The 24,141-nt window shown below is 40.6% G+C and overlaps 2 protein-coding genes across 4 annotated transcripts in view; one reads left to right on the plus strand and one right to left on the minus strand.

Annotated features, from left to right (window-relative positions):
- CCN6 (cellular communication network factor 6) overlaps window positions 1–19,085 on the plus strand; it is a 30,611-nt gene extending 11,526 nt beyond the window's left edge. The window contains exons 2-6 of one of the 3 annotated variants that reach the window (XM_075063886.1): window positions 9,990–10,044; window positions 13,323–13,606; window positions 14,064–14,306; window positions 17,374–17,437; window positions 18,091–18,279. In XM_075063886.1, coding sequence (XP_074919987.1) covers window positions 9,990–10,044; window positions 13,323–13,606; window positions 14,064–14,306; window positions 17,374–17,437; window positions 18,091–18,202 — 758 coding nt within the window. In that variant the 3' untranslated portion in view covers window positions 18,203–18,279. Of the gene's footprint in view, window positions 1–9,898; window positions 10,045–13,311; window positions 13,607–14,063; window positions 14,307–17,373; window positions 17,438–18,090; window positions 18,285–18,602 lie in introns of those variants that run through there. The other 2 variants (XM_032797029.2, XM_032797033.2) reach the window with 2 other exon arrangements.
- Window positions 19,086–20,321: 1,236 nt separating this feature from the next.
- The window catches only part of TUBE1 (tubulin epsilon 1), a 32,893-nt gene continuing 29,073 nt past the window's right edge, over window positions 20,322–24,141 (minus strand). The window contains exon 11 of the mRNA XM_075064565.1: window positions 20,322–21,347. Within this exon, the coding sequence (XP_074920666.1) occupies window positions 21,189–21,347 (159 nt within the window). The 3' untranslated portion in view covers window positions 20,322–21,188. The remainder of the gene's footprint in view (window positions 21,348–24,141) is intronic.

Consider the following 24,141-nt stretch of genomic DNA (forward strand, 5'->3'; position numbering starts at 1 on the left):
GCAGCGCTGAAGCTGGCTGGAAGTTGGCTCCTTCGCCGACCCTTCCGGGGGCCCAGAGCTGCCTCCCCATCTTGTCAGGACCAGTCACCCTGCGAATCAGTAGTCCTTAAGTAATTTGCCATAAGCCCAAGGGAACGCCTAGCCTTGCGTATCAAGGGTTAATGAGGCCTCTTCATTTAAAAAAAACACATTGAAAAATTTCCTCTATATGTTGAAGATTGAGGTTTCCTTTCAAGTTACATGGTGCCAAAATAACTCTGAAGATAGAATATTTAGGGTGGGACTTTATTAAAAGGCAATAAAATACATGCTAGACATGAAAAGATACCAGAAACTGATGGTTTATTTCTGAGTTGGAAAAATAACAACCCTTTTTCTATTTCCTCCTGCCTAGGAAGTTTGGTTCCAAGAATGCGTCTGTAATCCAGCAGAATGTTTTTAGCTGGGCACAAACTAAACGTGTAAATAGCTATGGGGTTTTGGAAGTGCAGTGCTATTTCACTTTTATAATTTAATTAATGGAAACTTTTTTGAGATTTATATGAGCCTCTGTAGAAGCTTTCACGTCTCCTAAGTGGCATGATTAGTTGCCATTACTAAAACATCCCTCTCAACTGGACCAGTTTACTGTACACCCCTGAAGCCTCACTAACTCATGGCTGCATGAGGAAAGCTGGTTGAGTCAGTGACTGGCTAGTCATACAAAACTTCAGGTCACAGTGTGATGAGAAAGCTGCTCCACAGCTTTAGGTTTACTCCAATTTCCTTGCACACAGTGCTAATTAAAAGAATAAGCAGAAACATCGTGTTGTGTGCAGAAATTAACCAGAACAAGTCCCTCTGGGTCATCTTACGAGTAACCTTTCTTCCAAGCCTACCCCAGATCATTTATTCTTAGTTTATTGCTTCCTTCTTTCTGGGGTGCATTTTCTGCGCTTGCTCCGATAGTTACAAAATTTGTCCCAGACAACTAGGATGGGGCACAGTGTAATACCAGCAGGGTATATCAAATTTACGTGATCAGCAACCCCAAAATCAAAAGCTAAGCTTGTTGATTAAATAGGCATCACTAATGGGCAATGCTAAAGTGCATCATGGCTACATTTTTCATCTGTTCTTAAGAGACTGCTATGTTCTGCAGTGAGCAAGAAAAGACCTTAAATTGAGGAGCAAATTGGGTTGGATTAGATAATTAGATAATGATACAGGACTCAACAGAAAGGAGTTTAGACCAAATTCAGAATGACAGAGGCAATTTTTCAAAGAGGAAGACCCTGGGACAGTTTTTTTGTTTGTTTAGCACCTCGCCAAAATGGGGTCCGGTCCATGTGGCCTCCTGGGTGCTTGCCATACAAACATATAACAAAACTAATAAGAGGCATATAGAGATATAAGCTGTTAACACATTATGCAAATTCATCCCTATTGTGTTACATATCATTATCATCCTGTCATTCTATCCCTTGATATGAGGATGTCTGCCAGGGGGAAAGTCAATTGATAGAATAAATGGCAAGGGTCCAATCGGTGGTTGTTTGGAGAGATCAACAGCTGCTGGCCGGTCTGTACCCTTCTCTCAGCCCTGAGCAAGGCAATCCTCTCAAACCGGGCTGAGGCGAGATGGATGTGTGACAGCAGTCTATTAATAATGCGTCGTCCTCTCATGCCGGCCTCCCTTTCTTAAGATATCTTTCAGGTGTCCTTTGTCCTCTGTCCCCTACAGTCCTCTTACCACTGGTAGTTGAGAAAAGAGGACTTGCTTTGGAAGATGAGTATCAGCCATCCACACACAATGGCCAACCAGCAAAGTTTGATGTTTCTAATCTCACCTCAACACTGGTGATGTTAGCTGCAGAGAAATGCTGGCATTGTGTGCGATGTCTACAGAGAATCTTCAAGCTACGACCATCGATGGTTAGGATGGCTTTGGTATGTCACCACGTCTCATTGCTCATAAAGGAGAGTGGTGTGGATGCCCCGAGTTCCTACGCAATCCCTGTCAAAAAAGACACATGGAGCAACAGTTCTGAAGGATGGCACTGGCTGGTTAAGCAGGGTTGATGAATTGCTCCTAGCTTTGGGGGAGAGACTTATGGTGGTTTCATTAAATATATTGTCCAGCTGTGTCTGCTTTTCATCATTTGCAGCTGTTTAAGGGATAAACTTTGGCTGGTGTTGGCTTACAAAATGGCCTTCATTGATGCAGGGGATGCCTTAGTACTGGTTGCAAATCTGATCTGCACTCGCTGAATGGGTCTCATGGAGGGGAGAGGGGCCTGACCTGATCTTGGGCTTTCCCACTCTTTGGCGCACCTCACAAGACCGGACCTCTTGGCAACGTCCTGCCCATCCCTTCCAGTTGGGAAGGACTTCCAACCGTCTGATGAACCCTACGAATGATCATGGCTGCTTAGAGCTTTTCCTGGTACTTAGTTGAACCCCAACTGCCCGGTGTCCCACCGAAAGATCTTTGTATAAAAAGTCTTAGGGATCAGTTAGAAGAAGATGAGAGCGTGGGGTGCTTCGTGCCGCCGCCCAAGCTTCTGAAGGCTTCATCTGCTCCTCCCTTGAGGCTGCGACTGTGGACCTTGGGTGGTCCCTCTGGAAGCGATGTTGTGATGGGGTTGCTCTTGTTGCTGTTAACCGCTTCTCCGCTGTGCACCAGGTGGTATTTCGGCTCTGGCTGAGCCTCTTGGGTAGGTTGTTTGTTAGCTTCTGCCAGTTCAGGATCGCTGGCCCCTCTGGCGTTGGTTAAGAGGTGGTTGCAATTGTGGTGCTGGTTGCGTTTTCCAGTTCCGGGCCTGGGACTTGGAGGCGCTGTGGCTGTTTCGTTTGTTAGCAGGAGATCGGGTCCCTACCTCTGTTTGGGTTCTTGCGTAACAAGACGGGCCCTTTGTGGATGGCCTCAGGGAACAGGAATGGGTCAGGAAGCTTGCCTGTTTTGGCTGGCGTGTAACCATTCCATTTTCTTGGCCCGCTTCACCTGTGGCCAAGTCTTTCCCCCATGAGGATGCGAATAATTGTCGATAGACTGCAAAGTCCACATCCTGACCACCTTTTGTACTGGACAGGCAGTTCAGCTGTAGGCAAGTTCTTACAGCTTTGTGACATGAAGGGTAAATGTGTACTGGGGCCTTTGAGTTGATGATTTGGGGTCCACGAAGGATTGGTGGATAGCTGACACTTTGTGCCCCCGTGTCTCATCCATCGCCAGTAATCTTCTTTCTGCCCACTCTCAAATTTTCCTTTGCTACCAGGGTATTTGATAGGCATCTGGGCCTGGGATCTTGATGTATGGTGTGTAATGACTTGCACTTGGTTGGGTTCTTTGGGCAGTTGGCCTTTATATGTCCCAGTTTCATTACACTTTAACAGCATCTTCAGCTGCTGGTCACTGGGTCGAGGTGAGTTACTGGAGTACTGGAGGTGGAAGAATAGGGTGTCGTGGCTTTCCTTGGTTGTGGTCTTGGGTTTGCCCTCGGTTGTAGGGTTTATTGTCGGTGTGCCCCCTAGGGTATTCGTTCCCCTTGCAGTTAGCTTTTTTCTTTTTCTGGCCACTTCATCATTTTGGCCCAATCTTCCCCCGCCTCGTATTACCGTTTTGAGTTTCCATTCTAGGATGTTACCTTTCTACTTTCCTCAGGAAACCATCTAAGAACTGCTCCATTGCATCAGGAGGTGCAGCTCGTCCTATGTTAAACCTTTGTTCCCGATATCCAGGCTTCATAATTCTTTGCGATGTGGTAGGTGTGTCGGGAATGACACATTCTGGTTTCCATTTTAGGCTCTGACCGCCGACGGGGCATTTTCAGGTGTTAATCCCTATTCTGTATCTGCCTTGGTTTTGAAAAGTTTATAGTCTGTCATTTTCTCCTTAGGCTTCAGCTGCCACCTCGGCTTAAGGGTCCACATGAGCTGTGGCCTCAGTTCTATTCATGTTATACTGGTCTTCAGGGATATGCTGTACCTAAGAGGCTCTTTCAAAATTTTCTAAGAAGGCCTCAGTGTACCCTGCTGTAGGTGGGAAATTCTTGGGATGTGGAACACAACTGGTGAAGTGTATGTTAGGATTGGCTGTGTTCTGTTTGGTTGGCCTGTCTAATTCAGGGCCTGGCCGGTGGGCCTCCCTTCTAGGAGTTCCAGCTCTCTCCTGTGGGCAGCTCTCTTTCTTGTTCTCTCAGCTCCATCTCTTGTAGTTTCTTTTCCATATCTCGCTTGTGGTCTGCGTCTTTATTTTGTTCCTTGCATCCAGCTTTGCCCTGAAGTCATGGTTCCTGTTTTCTTTGTTGGGGATGCCCGCTGGTGTTTATCGTCTGAACTGCATGTTCTTCTGCTGCCTGCTTTGGGTTGCTTAGCAAACAGTGCCTTTTTTTTTTTAACTTCTATCTAATCTTTCAGTTGTAAATTAAACAAAAAATCCCCTTTGTATGCAATATGTTCTGCTTGGTTCGCTGACTCACAGCTGGAGTCTATTGTCTAACAAAAGTACCCTTGTTAAACTATGGCCCTGCTGAGGCATCTCTTGCACCTGACAGGAGCAAGGAAAAAAAAATTCTTGCTGCAGTTTTTAAAAAAACAAACAAAAACCCTTTTTCTCTCTGCTTCTAAGCTGCTAGCAGAAAAGAGAGAAATCATATCTTACTTGGCATTTTGGATTCTACTTTTTATCCACACTGCTGCCACGCATGTCATAGGTACAATTCCAATATTCTGAACCTAGCTCAATTCTGGGTACCAGCATGATTCCTCTAAGCTTAATTACCAGTATAGATCCTGTAGTGCTGCCACCTTTCAGGACTTTGGGTGGAGCCCCTGATTAGCTCCGGTTCCCAGAACTTCCTTTGGGCCTAAGTACTCAGATTCCTTTGAGTCTCACATAAAAGAAATAACTCATTCCCTTCCCCTCCCTTCTCTGTATGAGAGAGAGGGCAACAGAGAGTAGCAGATTTCCCTTCCCCCGTCTTTCCTTTCTCCCACCAGTTCCCTGGTGAGCTACAGACTCAATCCCCCCTTTGAGCCTTAACTAGGGAAAAAAATCAACAGTCTAAAAAGCAAACTTTTAATAAAAGAAAGAAAAAAACACGAAAAATTTGTCTCTGTATATCAAGATGAAATATGCAGGGTCTAGTAGCTTATACAAATGGCATAAACGCCTTATCCAGGAAAATACAATTTAAAATATTTCCAGCAAAACTAACATTTGCACATATAGAAAACACTAAAAAGACTATAACCGCCTTTTTATTTACTCACTATTTGAACCGATAAGAGGATGTAGCGGAGATTTGCAGAAACCTGTTTCCCCTCTAGTCCTGTCCAGGACCCAGAGAGACAAGCCAACCCAAAAACCACAAACAAAGGCTCCTCCCTTGAGATTTGAAATCTTGTATTCCTGATTGGTCTCTTGTCAGGTTGTTTTAACCCTTTCCAGGTGAAAGACATTCAACCTGCTACATTAGTTCTCCTATTCCCCACTTGGCAAAGGAGTGTTAATAACTACCTACACCATGTGCTCAGGTCATGTGTTCCTGGTACTCGCAATAGAGGATCCATATGTTCTACAGGAATATAATACAAGGGGCTCGCTAACCTGGTTTTATGTAGGGCTGTCAAGTGATTGAAAAAAATGTAATAGTGTATTAGAAAATACTTGTGTTCCATCATGCTGTAAACAATAGATACCATTTTATTTTAAATACGTTTTGAGATGTTGTTACATACATTTCAATATATTAATTGCAGTTACAACACGAAATTACAAACTGTACAGTTCTCACTTTATATTTATCTTTCATTACAATTATTTGTCTTGTAAACAAAAAATATTGTATTTTTCAATTACCTCTACAAGAATTAGGTGGCAATTCTTTACCCTTGAAAGTGAACTTACAAATCTAGAATTATGTTTCAAAAATGACAATTGCAAACTTCGCGCCCTACACGTCCACTCAGTTTTATTTCTGATCAGCCCATCACTCATACCAAACAAGTTGGTCTACAATTTTGCAGGAGATCATCCTGCCTGCTCTTGTTTACAATGTCACCTGAAGGTGAGAATAAGACATTACATTTGGCACCATTGTAGCTGGCATTACAGCATTACGGTGCCAGATGCGTTAAAGATTCATATTGTACTTCATGCTCAATCACCATCCAGAGGACATGCTTCATGGCTGGTGATGGTTTGCTTGATAAACGATCCAAGCAAGCATGGACTGACGCATGTTCATTTCATCATCTGAGTCAAATCCACCAGCAGAAGGTTGATATTCTTTTTTGGTGATTTGGTTCTGTATGTTTCCACATAAGGACTGATTGCTCTTTTTTAGACATCTAAAAGCATGTGCACACTTCGTCTCCTCTTCAGATTTGGATCACTTTCCGATTCTTAAACCTTGGGTCAAAGCACTATACGCTATCTTAGAAATCTCACATTGGTCTTCTTTGCGTGTTTGTCAAATCTGATCGTGAAAGTGTTGTCTTAAATGGAACATTGTGCTGGGTCATTATCCGCAGACTGCCTTATTAACATTGAAATATGCAGAATGCGGGTTAAACAGAGCAGGAGACATACAATTCTCTCCCAAGGATATAGTCACAATCTAATGATGTTCATTTTTAACCATCATCAATCAACATCATACATGGAAGCATATCCTTGTGAATGGTGGCCCGAAGCACTTGAAGGGGCATATGATGTTTAGCACAACCTGTCGCAACTAAGCTACACAGTGCCATTGCGAATGCCTGTCGTCACTTTCAGGTATCAGTGGTAAATAAGAAGTAGGCACGCTAGTTATTCCCATCAATGTAAACAAACATATGTGCTTACTGATTGAACAGAATGAAGAAGTAGGACTAAGAGGACTTGTAGGCTCTAAAGTTTATATTGTTTTGTTTTTGAGTGCAGTTATGTACCAAAAAAAAATAAATTTGCGTTTGTAAGTTACACTTTCATGATGAATAGACGATTGCCCATTCTACCCATTGTTTGATCATTTTTATAGTGCATATATATTTGTAAATAAAAATCATAATATTAAATTGAAGCACTGTACACTTTGTTCGCTGTGTGTATTTGAAATCCAATATTGAAAATGTTTTAGAAAAACATCCCAAAATATTAATAATTTCAATTTGTATTCTATTGTATAAGTGCGATTAATCACCATTTTTTTTAATTGTGAAATTTTTTTGAGTTAAGTCAATGAGTTAACTACAATTAATTTGATAGCCCTAGTTTTCTTTACATGCGTTTCCCTCCCTGGGGAGGCTGCACACTATGTCTAAAGGGTCGCAAAAGGTTATTGTTTTATACCTGTGGTCCACGATCTTGCGGAGTCTGCAGACTATGTCTTAAGATTTCCCAAAGGATCCACACCTCAACTCAAATTTTCAGGGCGTCCGCACTGAAAAATGGGTTGAAAAAAACCACTGTTCAATTGAAACAGAACTAGCACACTGTTTCTAAGTACTGCCTCACCAGTCGAAATGATAGTTACATGTGATGCGCCTGACAAGCCATTGGCCAAACTAATCAATTGAATATGGTTTGGCTTTCTACACTACAATTTTCCTGGTGCCATGGGAGCTTGTTCTGAATTGAAATGTGTCTATTGATAGACCTCAAGCTCTCAAAGCCAGTGCCAGCCTAGAGCACTCAAACAAAAGCCACTGGGCTCCAAGTGCAAGTGTGCCTCTGGGCCTCTTTTGGGCCTTACAGAGAAGAAACACCCTCACGCCTCATTCTAGTGCCCTTTCAGCTTAAAGCCCACTGCGATGGTTAGCTGCTATGTTTCTACCATATGAGACAGTGCAGGCTCGTGTTTATGCTTGTGTCTTAATAGTAACTTTCTCTCTATGTAATTAAGGCAAGATACAATTGTGTTCATCACTGCCTTTGAAGGAAAGCCCTAAGTTTTCATTTTTAAATGAATCTTCTTTTAGTAAAATCTCTCATCTCTGATCTCAACTACGCTACTTAAAACTAGTTTTGTTTAGTCTACCAAAATAATGATTGGCCCTGAGTCACAGCTAGAGCAATTGCCGTAGACAATTAATTATGTCACCTGTCTGGTGATAACAGCATATTATATATAATGTAGTTAGTTGGCATGGTCGTAGCTGGCCAGGAGAAACAGGCAGAGGAAGGACTGGGTCGGACCAACGACCAACCATTGAGGATTTCAGTCAGATTATGATAAACAGAATTTCTTTTTCAGAGTAGCAGCCGTCGTGTCTGTATACTAGCAAAAAGAAAGGGTACATGTGGCAACCTACAGACTGACAAATTTATTTGAGCCTATGAAGGCTTTCTGGGCTACGCCCACGTCATCAGAATGCATGTATGGAAAATAAGTAAGTAAGAATATATCTATATATACACAAGCACACACACACCACAACACACAGGAACATGAAACAATGGGTTACATACTACTATAAGGAGAAGTGATAGTTAGCAGGTGAACTATTCATCAGCAGGAGGAGAAAAAAACTGTTTGTAGTGTATGAAAATAGCCGGATAGCCGATTTCCAGCAATTGACAAGAAGATGTGAGGGAGTGGGGGGGGAGGAGGGAGGAATAATCATGGAGAAATAGTTTTACTTTGCGTAATGGCCCATCCTTGTCTACACTCGAAAGGATTTCCAGTATAGCTATACCAGCAGGCCCCCTAGTGGAAACCCAGCTTATAGTGGCAAAACAATTCTTTTGTTGATATAGCTTGTACCAGTTCTCCAAAACAAAAACTCTACCAGCAAAAGGATTTGTTGCCAGTATAACTGCATCTACACTACAATACTTTTTTCCAGTATAAAAATTTCATAACTCAAACTCCTAATCAACAGTATTATCCAGCAGAACTTTTTGAGTATAGACCTGGTCCTACAGAATTTTAGGCAGTCAGAGTGAGCTCCACAAAGGGTACTTAGTGTCACAAACAGGATGTGGGCAGTCTGAACTAATGGTCAGAGCAGGAGTCAGGCCAGGACAGATACCAAGAGGTCAGGGTCCAAGACAGGACTCAGGTGTCAGGAGGCAGACAGGGCCAGACTACCAGGGGTTTAGCAGTAGCTGCAAGTATTACAGGAGAAGCAGTTCTAAGCACAGGAAACCCAGCTGCATGGATAACTTCCTGTCCCTGTGCTTGGTTTAAATAGAAGCTGGGAAGCAATCAGGACCCCACAGCGTTCAGCCCATCAGATCCCAGGATTGGAGTCCTCTGTCAGCGTTCTGCTTCTATTCTGACAACCGTTAAACAGGTCACCGGATGGCAGGTTAGAACTTACTAGCTCCTGGGAGCCCGGTGCATCAGCATTCAGAGCCATAGTCCCTGATATGTAGGTGGCTAAGTCCCATTTTTAGGCATCACTGTGATCCACAAAACACCTGCTTGGCTTCCGCCTAACCCTGTAGGTGCCTAAAGTCACTCAATGCCTACGTTTTTGCAGTAAGTTCCCTACGCATCTATGTTTCTGCCTCCGAGCACAGGCACTGCTGCCTCCCTCTAGGCTCCCAGACACCTAACTTCCAACCCCAGATCGATACACAAACTGGGGAAATATAAAATATATTACTGGGGCTCTGTCCTTTTAAAATGACCATAACATCCATGCAATAAGGATTTAAATCCAAGCTAAAAAAAATCCTCCACATTCCCAGGAGTTAACTTCACCAATCAGAAGTTTGCCCAACCTGACCTCAGTTAAGACAGTGGAATCTGCAGGAACAGCTTTCTCTCCCTGAACAGGGTGTTAAAACATATCCTGGAAAGTGGCTCAAGCAAATGAAAGATCAGTTGAAAGTCTGAGCACGAAACTGGTTATGTACGAAGTCAAGGATTTCAAGTATGAATGTGTGGGTGTTCTTGCATGTGCTGAGGAAAGAAGGATTTGCAGAGGAGACAAGGGAGAGCTTTGTGTACAGTGCTCACTCTGACACTGCTCAGCCTGTTCTCTGTCTCTCTGCTTCACTTCTGACTCTACAGGAACATGCAGTGGCTCCTCATTCTCACTCTCTTCACCATCATTTATATGCAACAGGTAAGTTTTCTCAAACTATCTTTTTCTCCCTCGAGCGGTTAAAACTTTTATTTACTTCATGACAAAATAAAATTCACTCAAGCAAATGCTGTGTGCAGAATAGGAAGCCATTTTTTACCACCATGTACAATTTTATTTGCAGCTTATTCATTGCATGGTCACAATTTTGACATTTTCCTCTCACTTCAGCTCATTGCTAAAAAAAATTAAATTCTCAGTGACTTCAACTCTCTCTCTGTCCGAGTGCAAATTCTTGACTGACACAATGTAAGTAAACATCTTTCCCTCATTCATATTCCAGGTACATGCACTGATCTGGTTCTAGGGCTCCATGAGCTGGTTTTGCAAATTAACAAGGAGCTCTGGTGTTATTAAACTGTTTTAACAACAGAGAAATTCTGCTCTATCTACTCCAGTTTCAACAACCAATTCCATTAAAAAAAAAAATCTTGCAAATGTGTTCTTTTCCTCTTCTAATAATGAAGTTAAATTTCCACATGGACAGTTTTCAAAACAATTATACTTTGGTATTAATTTATTTATCTCATACATAATTTGCTTAATCTTAAAAACCAACCAATCAACCACGCATCAAGAGCTTTCCACACAATAGTCTCCTTTTTGAATCTGCCCATAGGATTGGCAAAACATGTGCCACGGGTTTGTGTGATGTGGACACAATTGTTATAGTACGCTAGGGAAGGAAGAATCATAAAATATTTGGTTTGTCAACTTTACAAGCAGACTTTAAATTTTTATCCTAACTTGATAGAACGTTGAAGATTTTTTCAAGTAAACAGTGTTATTCAGTGGCAGCAGAGTTAACAAATCATGAGAAAACATCCTGGGGTAGGGTTTTTCTTGCTGTGAAGAGTCACACCTCTGAGTTGTCCTCTCTTTCTTTGTTTTGTTTTTGTTTAGGTAAAGCTCTGCAAATTCAAAGCACATTTTGACTTATAATACAAAAGCTTAAATAACTGCATTAATGTAAGTAATATTTGCTAAACCACAGCATATAAAGGAATTCTGTTAAGAGTACACAGATCCATTTTGAAATAAGAGATACCTGGTTTTAGTAACACAGACAATACCACAGTGTGTAGTTCAAACCCTAGCCAAATTTTTTACAAGACAGATAATATTTTGGGGAAAAAGATTTCAGCAAATGTTGAGCTGTGCTGATGGGGAGTTTCCTAAAGTAACCATCCAGTCACTTATACTGATAAATGTCTAAGACCACCTGTTTACCTCACAACCTTCTTCCAGAGACAGAAACTTTAAAAAGTTTTAATAACTGGCACCAGAAGTACAGACTAAGTTAATTTTATGGCTGGTTAAGGTTAACAAAGCTGTTCCTTACAAAAATCAGTTGTAAGAGCTAGTGATTTATCATATTACTACTGTACTATGTTTGTGTGGAGAATGAATGAAAATAAATAATGGAATGATTAAAAATACCATTTATTAAACTCTGCCTGGTACATTGTAGAGCCTGTTTGAGATATGGCATAATATTTCAGCTCCCATAGTGGTTGATTTTGTGAACAGGTGTGTATCTTCAAAAACAGTTCTAGTCAAGTGACCATGGAAGCTAGATGTTGGAACCCACTAAACTTTATAGGTTTGGTGGAATGTTTGAAAAATGATGATCATAGCTACAAAAATTACTATAAAAATGAAAATCAGATGGGAAAAACCCCCATTAGGAAGATCCTCTACTCCCTGTGGTGAACTGGAATTCAGTTATGCGGCTGGTTATTGTGGCATGCAAAGCAGAGTTCTGCAGCAACTTCCAGTTTAAATATGGGAATCTGTATTGAATTAAATAGGAAAATGAATAATATAACTAGTACAGTAGTCTTCCCTACGCTGCCAATGTTGTTTTTACTGACTGGACAGTACTGCACTGCACAATTTGTTTGGAGAAAGAGAGAGAAGCTGATAGCATTAAGCTGGGTCCTTAGGTACTCAGAAAAATGAGGAAGATGGATCAGGTTTTTGGCACCTATGTGGTAGCTGAGGTTTTGTCAGTGGGGAATACCTGTATCTTCTCTTTCCCTGGATCTTAATGGGCAAGGTTGGAGGTTTCTTTAAGCTACACTGGTGGAGCTACTAGTACTCCTTGTTCCCAGACCCCTCAGACCATGGGAACTACTAGCTGCTCTATCAATCTATTCGCCACTGCTAAATAAGCACGTCAAGGTCTAGGTTTTTATTTAAGACCAATGAAATAGTTATGGTTGACATTTAAATTGTCATCATGTTTTAGCATTAATACGCCATTGAAATAAACAGAAGCAATGTACCACTCTCAGAAATACTGTTTCAGGCTCACTGTAGACTTCAGAAAACAACACTCATGGCTTATTTCTGGAAGGTTTCTATTCAGTTATGGGCTAGAACCAGTTTTCCTTTAAAGTGAAGACTTAAATTCTGAAGCAGGAGCTGGACTGTGTGGAGAATTCTGTAGATGCAGAATCATGAGACAGGACTTTTGCTTTAGGTCACTCAGACTACCACCTTGCCATCTCAATGCTGCTGCCAGTCTGTTAAGATCTCTTTCCTGCTTAAGCCCTGGATCCTGCAAACACTCATGTGAGTAAATTTATGCATGTGAACAAATTAGTGAAACTCAGTGGAACTGCTCACATGTGTATCGATTTGCAGGATCAGCACCCTACAACACATTTTTCCTGCCACTAGCACAACAAAGCCAACACAACAATGGAAAAGTTACCTGCCTTCTGTTCCTTCACACACCAACAACCCAATTGTCAAGTAAGCTGTAAGTGCCAAATTTTCAAATACTTGCACCAATGTAAGTGGCAGAAAGAACATCACTTGACTTCCAGATATCAGAGTCAATTTATAGGGTTGACCGATACAGTCTATAGATTAGGGCTGAGTACATTTGGTATAACTTTATCAACAGTGTGAAACCCTACAACACCAAATTTAAAACCTTCTCCTGACTAACTACACTAAAAGTTTTATTTTGTTGAAAGAAGAGACAGATTAATTTTCTTTGAAATAAACCGTAGGTCAGATTCATTGTTGGTGTAACTCTCCAAATGTGCTAAGTTAGTGGTGAATTTGGTCCTTTGTTTCTAATGTATTGCCCCAGCGTATCTCACTTTTTCATCTTGTGAATTTTTACAAAAGCTTTAATGGCTTTATGAAACTCATTTCTTTCATCCTTACTAAAGTTTATGGTATACTAACCACGCTTAAAGTAACCCAGCCCTCAAAAGTCCAACCATATGTAAGTTTTTCTGCAGGGCACAAGGCAACGGACAACTAGAAGTGAAGCCTGGGGAAAAATCTGCAGAAGCCGGTGAGGTACATCAGCGTAAAGAGTTTTGTCACTGGCCATGCAAATGCCCCCATGTGCCAACCTGCACCCCGGGAGTGAGCCTGGTAAAGGATGGTTGTGGATGTTGTAAAATCTGTGCCAAGCAGGCTGGAGAGACCTGTAATGAAGCAGAGATCTGTGACCCTCACAAAGGACTTTACTGTGATTACTCTGCAGATAGGCCTAGGTATGAAACAGGAGTATGTGCATGTAAGTTACTCTTTCACATCCTATTCTTGAAACTTCCGGGGGTGATAAGCATGGCTCTTTATAGTCTGACTCAAACAAAAAAAATCTTTTAGTTTGGGCTGCACAGTTCCTTGCCTGTAAATTACACCAGCGTACACTCACTCATCTACTGCTGTGTAAATTAGTATTTTTAAGGGTGTCACTGTTACACCATTTTACACATCAAAGTGGTCCATTAGGTGTAGCCACTCTTACTTATGGAAGCATTTGTGACTGGGTTGAAACAAAGCAGCCAGTAAGTATAATTTCTCACAGATAAAAGTTGTGTTTGGGTGGGAAAGGGCAGAACGCTCCTCTTACATCTGCAGAACTTCATCAGTGCAGGTAACTGGATGATCTCGCCTTACCATTTGGTATCCATTAACTGCATTTTACAGCTTGTAGCTGTGTTAGTAATTTTGCTCTTTGCCATTTTCAGATATGATAGCAGTAGGATGTGAGCTCAATGGAGTGTATTATGTCAATGGCCAGGCCTTCCAGCCCACCCCACTTTATAAGTGTCTCTGTGTTAGTGGTGCAATTGGATGTACACCTGTATTCACCTCAAAGGCAGCAGCAAGTCAGTGCATCATGGTCAAGGGCAGAAGAAAGTCTGGACATTCCAACTGCGGCCCTGGACAACAGAAACAGCTACAATCAACAGGCTACAGATTAATGCCAGGTGTGCACGACTAGCATGGTAAAACTATTTTCGTACATGGTAAATTTTTAAAGTACACATTTATTTAAAAAAAAAATAATTAACAAATGGTTTGATATTCTATTTACTGACATCTTGTAGATCCTTCTTAATCAATAGAAAATGGAGGATTCTAGATTTTGGCTCAGTCAGCCTGATTGGTGATTGACAAAATCTCAGTCATTGCAAGGGGGGAAAAAACAACTTCCTTCTCTATCTTGGATTCAGTCTATAAGAATATTGAGCAATTTATAATTTTCTGGATTCTAAACTACTTGCAATATTATCAGGTTCAAATTATAATGGCCATTTCCAAGTTAAATCATTTGTCCTCTGCTTCTAGGATGGGAAGGAGAATAAAATAAAACTAAGTGTAGCCCGAGGCTCAAGAACAAATCAGATTCAAGTATTGCAGATATATAGGAAGGAGCATGCGAACAAGTGAGCCAGCCAGGCTATAGCAAATTTACACACACATGCTGGTAGTTAACCTCCCAAAATCTGGAATTCAGGTTGGACAAGCTTCCAAGAAGTTCAAGTGCTTATGCAAGCTATCCTAAAAAATGGAACCTTATCCTGTATCTAAATGATGCTTTTGATACTTAGATGAGACATGAAGGATAGCAATTCCTTTTTACAGAATTTATCCAAAACTGGGACTAAAACCATACACAATAGAAAAGGAACTCAGAAAAGCAACTGAGTTCAAATGAATGAATTGCACACTTTTAGAGAACGATGTTAATCTAACCAAGGAGAAATGGAGCCATCTGGAATATCTGATACCAAATCATTTAAATCAATTAAAATGTATTAATAGACTGGAATTATTTTATATACCTGCAAGACAAGATGTTGCTTCTTCCCTGCACGTTAATAAAACAGAAATTTTAAGGTAAATTTTCAATCATTTTTATTGAGAGTGAAGAGCAGCTCCAGCCCTTGCTATGAATTCAGGAATTTGGATAAACTGTGGAACACAATGAGAACTGCAAAGCAACTGTTTCCCAGTTGGCTTTCAGTTCATAGGGCTGAACATTCCAGCCCCATGTTTGCAGGGGAAGGGAAGGATCACTGGTTGCAATACATGCTGAGGGTCCATGCAGTTATTCAGCTCATACAACACCTCTGATCGACTGTCTTTTCCCAAGATACAGGTGATGGGGAAAGGCAGCCAATTAGAGCAGCATTTCCCTCCATAGACAAGTTTTTTTCACCCAGTCCTGTAGAAAGGTCTGAAAACCCATAGAGAGTTGGCAGGTCTAAATGGACCCAGAAATTGCTTTTAACCATTTGCTGGCACATCCATGGAAGAATTTTCCCCATTTGTCAAAGCCTTCCTGGATAGAGACCGCTCTATTCTACAGGGCTCAGTGCACTAGGGATTCCATTTCAGGAACCAGGCCTTAAATGGAACTTTTCTGCCTTTGATTCCAGTTGAATGGAAAGTCAGGTTTGTTTACATGTCTAGTTTTACTCTCTGGTTTTCATGTATTACCATGATGTTACAATTTTTGGATTATAAACTCTTGGCAGATATTTAAATCTAAATAAAAATTTCCTTTGATTTAAAAAATGAACTTTGTTGGTCACATGCCTATCCATCTTAGATTTCAAACCATGATTTTATAGACCCAAGCCAATAATGAAACACTGCAGAGTGACGGACTCAAAAATTAACTTCTGGAATTAAATTTATAGTTAACTCTCGGCACTACCACATGAGGACCTGGGCTATAATCTACTCCTGGGGGAATTCTGTGCACACAACTGACAAAATTTGCAAAATTTTAATATAAGTAATACTATATAAACGCCCCTGTTTCAATTATTTTGGTAATTTACTTCAAAATACCTTTCAGCAATTAGATCTGTAACAATACAGACACATACATAAATTCTCCTAGGAATAGAGAGTTAAAGAAACCCCTGTCACAACCCAGTTGTTTCTTTGCCCCCTTCCCATCTAGAGTCCAGCCAGAGGGCCAGATAGTCACATCCCTCCCCCACAAAGGCCAGCGGCGGGCCCCCCAGCCCAGATACTCACATCCCCTACCCTCCTAGAGCCTAGGGATCCAGAGGGAGGAACAGCCTGATGCTAGGTCCTGGGCTTGCACAGTTCTTCCTGCATGCCAGCTCCTTCCTTCAGGACAAGATGGGAACTGCAGCTGCTGGGAATCCTCCAGTTCAAAATCCTCCTGGGCTCTGCCAGGTCCAATGGCCCCTAATGGAGGCCAACATCTCTGCAGCCCATTTCTGTGGGGAAAAAAGGAAATTCTGCGCACACATTAATTTCTGCAAAATCCTGCATTTCGCAGTGGGACAGACTCCCCCCAGGAGTAGCTATAATCCTACATCTTGTTTCTTTACGTCCGGGGCTGACAGGGAGGGAAAAAATAGTGCCCCATCACTAGGTTGAATATCTTCAGTTACTTTAAACTGAACAGAAACACCGTCAGCCACAATTGAACCTGGAAGTAAGAGCTCTTGGAAGAGAAGTACCACTTAGCTTGAATAAATGGAAGGTCTGTACTATATAGAGGCCTTATTTATTATGTTTGAAGCACTAGAGATGTACATGGCATTTTACAGTACCACCAATTAAGATTGAGGCATGACCCAGAGAACAGGGAGACAACATGGAAAGTGAGGAAGATGGAAGGGACAAAACAAAAACAGAGTAGGAATCCTTGGTAGGAGAAATGCTTTTTCCCTTTCACAGAGAAAACCTGAGCATTTCTTTAAAAAATGATGGTCTCTCCTTAACATAATGTAATAATCTATGGTTTCAATTCAATTTGTGCATAGTTTGCATGAAATCATGCACTGGCTTGTTAGCTCCAAGACTGTTTTAATTCTTTCCTTCTTTCTGTTAATGCTGGTAGCAAATGCTAAGCTTAATTTTATTGCTTTTACTGTTCTTTCAGTTTTCCTGCTTCCCTTAAGCATTTTCTGTTTAGCTAATTCCTAAACGAAGACAGTATCTATATCATACGTAGAAAATGTACTACATATGAGCAATTATGTAACCTCCCTTTATTTATTGCAGATCTGTGCCAGGCTTTTAATCTGCTTCCTGCACTGAGATCTTTAACCTGCTGTCTACCTTCCAGGTACCCTCATAATTCTGCCCTACCCTCTTAACTACATGCGCAGATTTCAAACCCCGTGAGCCCTTCTTGAGTATTTCATCAAGATTTGCCAGTGATTTTAAATCTTATTTTATACCTTTACCTATTTGCACTCCTATTAGGCAGGGGATTAGATTTATTAGCATTAGATATTTACAAATGACTGAAAAAAAATTGCTCCTGACATAAAAAAGAAAAAAGTTACATATCAAAAGATTTATTTACATATGTTCATATAACTTTTCACAGCTGCACTTGGTCTGCAGTCTAAAAAGTTTTTAAAATGTGTTCTTCACTACTCTGGATGTTTTATAACAGTTCTTCAGAATGGATTTTGGGTTCCCATAACATTAATCTTTAGGGCCAGAGAACATACAAGCAGTCATGCTGAGATTTTCAAAGCCATCTCAGAGATTTGGATGTCAAATTCCGATTTTAATGGAAATTGGTATCCAAATTTCTTAGGCAGCTTTGCACATCTCAGCCTCAGCCTTTTACGTCTAACGAGAGAAACCACATGAACAGAAATCAAATGCTAAATCACTTTTTCAATTAATGCTACTTTAGGCTATTTTTAAAAGTTCTGTCTCTATCTTGCTGTGTTGCAACATATATAATACATTGTTCTGTCTCAGGTTACAGAATTCTACCACTTGTTTTGAAGGAGAAGTGCTTAGTACAGGCAACTTCTTGGACACCTTGTTCCAGAACCTGTGGCATAGGTATATCCAACAGAGTGACCAATGAAAACAGTAAATGTGAAATGAGAAAAGAAGAGAGGTTATGTTTCATTCAACCTTGTCAGACCAATACATTGAAGACTATAAAGGTAAATTGTAGTGCAAAATGGCTTTCCATTATCTCTGATTGATCTGGTCTTTATCATGTAGCAGTGAACTACAGAAGTATAATTTTAAAGAAAGCCACAAATCTGAGGACCATTACTGGTAGCCTGCTGTTTTATTACCTTAAAAAAATAAATCTCAGTTTCTGACTGGTACAAAGAAAAGTAAGACAGCTTAAAAAAAAAAAAGAGTAGGTAGTGTTTCAAATGCTACTGCTATTTAAATGCATAACAACCTTTGTTGTTTGTTCTGTTGACTTTTTTCATGTGAAGTTTCAAGCTTTGCTTTGCTTTACATTTAAGATTCCAAAAGGAAAAACATGTCAGCCAACATTCCAGCTTCCCAAAGCAGAGAAGCTAGCCTTTTCGGGATGCTCAAGCACACAAAGCTACAAACCTACTTTCTGTGGTGTGTGTCTGGACAAGAGATGTTGCATACCTAACAAATCCAAAATGATCATTGTACAGTTTGACTGCCCCAAAGAAGGCTCCTTTAAGTGGAAGATGATGTGGATCACATCTTGTGTTTGTCAGAGGATTTGTAGTGATCCAGGAGATATATTTTCTGGACTCAAGTTATTATAACTTACACCATGGACAGCAGTGTATTATCAGGATGGCAGCATGCTCAGTTTGAAGAGTTAGCTAAAGAGAAGACCCTTCCACTGAAACCAAACTTGTTGGCATTCTTCTGTTAAATACCCTGAGAACATGGTTTAAGAACAACATCTATGTATGTAAAACAAGACACTCAAAAAAATGTAAGAATTAAATTGTTTGAAGTGCAAGTATACATTTGAGGAACGTCTAGCTAACATAGGGACAGCCATGGAGGGAAAACTTTTGTAATTTAAGAAAATCCACAGGAATGCAGGGGTGAATTTGCTCCATATTTACACAAAAAACTCCTAGAAATAGGTGTTTTCCCTCATCCTCAACAAACATGTAGGATGACTACATGCATCCGACGAAGTGGGTATTCACCCACGAAAGCTCATGCTCCAAAACGTCTGTTAGTCTATAAGGTGCCACAGGACTCTCTCTTTTACAGATCCAGACTAACACGGCTATCCCTCTGATACATGTAGGTTTAAATTAAACATCCAAGTAACTTAAGATTCCTTTTTCTACTAACTTTTTTTTGCTGTAATGATCTATCATTCTTGATCCACAAGATGGATATTCTTACAGCTACACTGACACAGCATTAGAAAAAAAGTTTAATCTTTTGTGAGTTAGAAAAAAAATTACATATTGCAGCATTCAACTACAAATGAATTTTAAGCTCAGATTCAGTTGTGCACCAATTCTTATATTTTACATTTCTCCAAATGCAGTGAATAAAACAAACATATCTGCGCAGGTACAAACGAAAACGTATATAGGTTAGTTCACTTCATTCCCAATGAACTATTTTTCTAGATTTTAATTTTACATGTATACAATTTGCCTTTTCATTATTTTTCCCCACTCATGACATTCTGACAAAATTAAACTTATAAAAGGAACAAACACTACTTATCCAATGAGAAGTAACCTCATGATCTTATGCTAGCCCGCCTTCATTTTTCTTCCCTCTTCATGATATTTTGTTTCTTATTTAACCTAGACTGCAAGCTCCTTGGAGTAGGGACCATGGGTGAAGTCCTGGCAAAACTCCCAGTGACTTCAGTGGGGATAGGATTTTACCCTATGTCTTTTGTCACAAAGTGCCAAGTACATTTGTAGCGTTCTATAGGTAAGTTGTTTCACCGGAGTGACTTTCAAAATGCTTTCTTCCTAATAAGAATTGCCTCAACAAATATTTGTCTTGCGTATTTCTGGCTTCATACATTGAAAATTAGAACTAATACTATTGTGTCTCGTCATACTGCCACCAGAGCTCTCTTGAAAGAAACTTGTAATTAAAAAAAAATAAATGTAATTTTATGGATCCATTTGTAGTTGCTCAATGCAGTTTTTAAGACAAAAGAGTCAGGATTGGCAGACAAATTCTGAATATCCACATATTTTATTCTGCAAAAATACAGGAGTTGTTATTAAGACAACTGTTTATAAATATAGTCTGATCATAACACAAAAATCTCTTTACTCTAATTATATATTTAAAATATGCTTCTATTTTAATTAGGTTCTTTTAAGAATATAATCTTCATTCTCCAAACAATCCATATCATAAGTACATATGATCACAGTTATTAGATAAAGAGGTGGCATACTATGCTAGCCTCTTATCCTCATCAGTATATAAACCAACATTAGTGCAACCTAGAGTTCATGAAAGGTGAATCATTATTATACAATATATTAGTATTGTACTTGATGCATCTGTTTCGTCAAATTGTTATTCATATTGCCAGTTTTGATATCAACTTGGAAAATTTTAGTTCAATTACATCTAAATACAATGACGAAGCAACACTCTAAGGTGTGAATAGTGACACACATCACTTAGACCATCATTTTGGAAATAAATTTTCTAGGATATTAGAAACTTCAGAAACGACTCACTAGATGCCTCCTTTCATCTCAAAAAAGGAAATGTAGGATTTCCCTTCCCTCATATATCTTATACCAAGGGGACTCTTTTCTCCAAAGCAGGGATCAATTAGTGCAATCTGATCCAAGGAGTAACAGCCCAAAATGGAGTTTGTGAACAATTCCTCCCTTCTCTCCTCCTGGCAGACGTGATCACTACTTACTCTGCTAGTGTGTGATATATGTTGGTCCTTTTTCCACAGTCTGAGTACTTGATACAACACTGCCAGCCAGCCTGGAGAGGGACAGTAGCAGGATCCCTGTGGAATGATTAGTCCTAGCTGCTTTCATAACCCATCCAGTTAGCTTAGACAGTTTGCTGTTCTGCAAATAATAGCAATTCTTCCTCTGTTACATAGCTATCTTCAGTCTTGAGGGATATGTTCTAGGCGCACTTTTAGTGGCATCTAGCTGGTTATACTCCTCTATTAGATCTGACAAGGATGATATGGCTTCGGAGAAACAGCTTTGCTCCATCCCATCAACATGCAAGTAATGGTGAAGATGAGCCTATAAGAATATACACAGATTAACTATATCCTTTCCTGTGCACAAGGAGTTAGATTAGATTAATCTAGCTCAATATACATTATTGTTTAGCCTACCTTGAAAGGGGACAACAAGCACTATCATAAATAGATTGAAAGATGGTCTAAATTCACTATATCCTTTGCTGAAATGCTGTTTAGCAACTTCCTGCTGCAATACTCTGGGGCATGCCCACACTACAGCTGCTACAGCGACACAACTACAATGCCAGAGCTGTGCTGCTGTAGACTTTTCCCACATTAATGGAAGGGGTATTTCCACTGATGTTAATCCCCACCTGTCTGAGAGGTAGTAGCTAGGTTGATGGAAGAATTCTGCACTGGGGGTTAGGTCAACCTTGTGACAGAACTCGGGGCATGAATTTTTTCACAGCCCTGAGTGACGTTGCTAGCTTGATCTAATTAATCTTTGGGTGAGCAGGGNCAAATAGATTGAAAGATGGTCTAAATTCACTATATCCTTTGCTGAAATGCTGTTTAGCAACTTCCTGCTGCAATACTCTGGGGCATGCCCACACTACAGCTGCTACAGCGACACAACTACAATGCCAGAGCTGTGCTGCTGTAGACTTTTCCCACATTAATGGAAGGGGTATTTCCACTGATGTTAATCCCCACCTGTCTGAGAGGTAGTAGCTAGGTTGATGGAAGAATTCTGCACTGGGGGTTAGGTCAACCTTGTGACAGAACTCGGGGCATGAATTTTTTCACAGCCCTGAGTGACGTTGCTAGCTTGATCTAATTAATCTTTGGGTGAGCAGGGTGGGGATCTTGAACAATACTGCTGGCCAGATCAGTCACATACCTCATCCTCCATCCTGTCTTACTCTAAATAAAGATCATTAAGGAGGCTTGTTCCTTTGTGTAGAAGCTTGTTGAAAGGATTCACCAATACATAGTTCAGAATCTTAGGCTACGTCTACACTGCACCGCAGTGCAGACTATTGGGGGTATGAGTTGCAGAACATACCAAAGAGTTGCACACTAACTGCCTGTGTGGATGCTGCTGACATGAACTTAAAAAGTACCTAGTTCATGTGAACATAGTCCTAACAGTTAGAGAACACAAACTAATTTGGCCAGCAGCATCCATATGGGGCAGTTAGTGCGCTACACTTTGCAATTCACCCCCCCGATAGTCCGCACTATGGCACAGTGTAGGCAAGCCCTTAGTGTCACTTCTGACCAAGTCCTTTATAATGAAAGCCAGGTGCTAGTTGTGGTTCAAAAGTGTTTTTTCCAGTGCCACAAGATATCAAGATAATAATGGAGTAAAGGCAATAAATGCTTTATTATTGTAATTCCTGATTAGTGGAGTTTGCAGCAAAGCTTCTCTACTATTTGCCATTTGTTCAGAATGCAGCAGCATTTCTACTCATTGGTTTGACTGACTGCTGGCTGCTTCTGAAGTGGCAGGTGGTCTATAAGGCTATAACTTTCAAACATCTTTAAGGGCCTAAGTCCTGGTTACTTCAGCGACACCATCTTGAATGTGAGCAAGCCCCTCATCCCTGCTCCAGCCTATTTGTGACAGGCAAAACGGCCACTGCACATAAAGAAGCCCTAACAACCCTGATTCTGTCTGGGAAAGGTGGCCTCCTGAGACTCCCCTTGAAAGTTCTGGCGTAGAGTGGGAGTAGGTGGAGCAGTGCTGTATGTTGCAGAAATTCTGGGCAGCACTGCAGTCCATAGGATAATCTGGGGAAGCTGCTGTAATTTAGACAAGCCCTCAGGGTGCCTACATTACACCGAGGGCCTCTCTGGCCCTTGGAGAAGCCCAGGATTGGGAGGGCACAATGACTCCCTCTGCCAGGCTAGAAGTTCAGTGTTTATGTTTATCTGCCACCCAACTTTAGAGGGCCTATCAAAGCAGGCTGGCAGAAAATTGAGACTTTGTTGTAGTGAGCTGCAGTGTCTGGAATTCACTGACATTAGTGTTTAGCCAGGACTTCACTTAAAATGTAGCTAAGTACAACCTAGCTACCTGGCTCAAGTATGTGAAAAATTCAAACCCCGAGTGCCACTGTTCAGCTGATTTCACCCCCCAGTGTAAATGCCTGGGGATTGGAAGATGGATCATTTATATTAACAGAAAACCTCCTTCAGTCCACATAGGAAGCATCAACAGCTCTAGCACCTATAGTGTAGACATGCCCTAAAGTTAATCTTCCTACTTTTTAGGATTCCTTTAAAAACTTTGAACTTCCAAAGGTGTTTTAGAACAGTGGTTCTCAACTGGGGTACACGTATCCCTGAAGTGTGCAGAGGTCTTCCAGGGGGTGCATCAACTCATCTAGATATTTGCTAGTTTTACAACAGGCTACATAAAAAGCACTAGTGAAGCCAGCAAAAACTAAAATTTTATACAGACAATGACTTGTTTATACTGCTCTATATACTATACACTGAAATGTAAGTACTGTATCTATATATAAAATAAATCAGTTGGAAATCATGTGGTAAATATGGGAAAGTAAGCATTTTTTCAGTAACAGAGCACTGTGACACACTTGTATTTTTAGGTCTGATTTTATAAGCAAGTAGTTTTAAAAAGTGAGGTGTAACTTGGGGGTATGCAAGACAAAGACTCCAGATCCATTAGATTTTCTTCTCCCTTGCTGAAATTCCTAAGTTCGTCAGCATTTTTTCATCAGTATAGTGCCCTTAGTTTCAGTTATCATGCCATCAAAAGGACAGGAATACACAGCTATTTTGGCATCTTTGACAGAAGTAACATCTCCTTCCGTTTCTTTTTT

This window comes from Chelonoidis abingdonii, chromosome 3 (assembly GCF_003597395.2).
Source record: "Chelonoidis abingdonii isolate Lonesome George chromosome 3, CheloAbing_2.0, whole genome shotgun sequence".
Taxonomy (NCBI): Eukaryota; Metazoa; Chordata; order Testudines; family Testudinidae; genus Chelonoidis; species Chelonoidis abingdonii.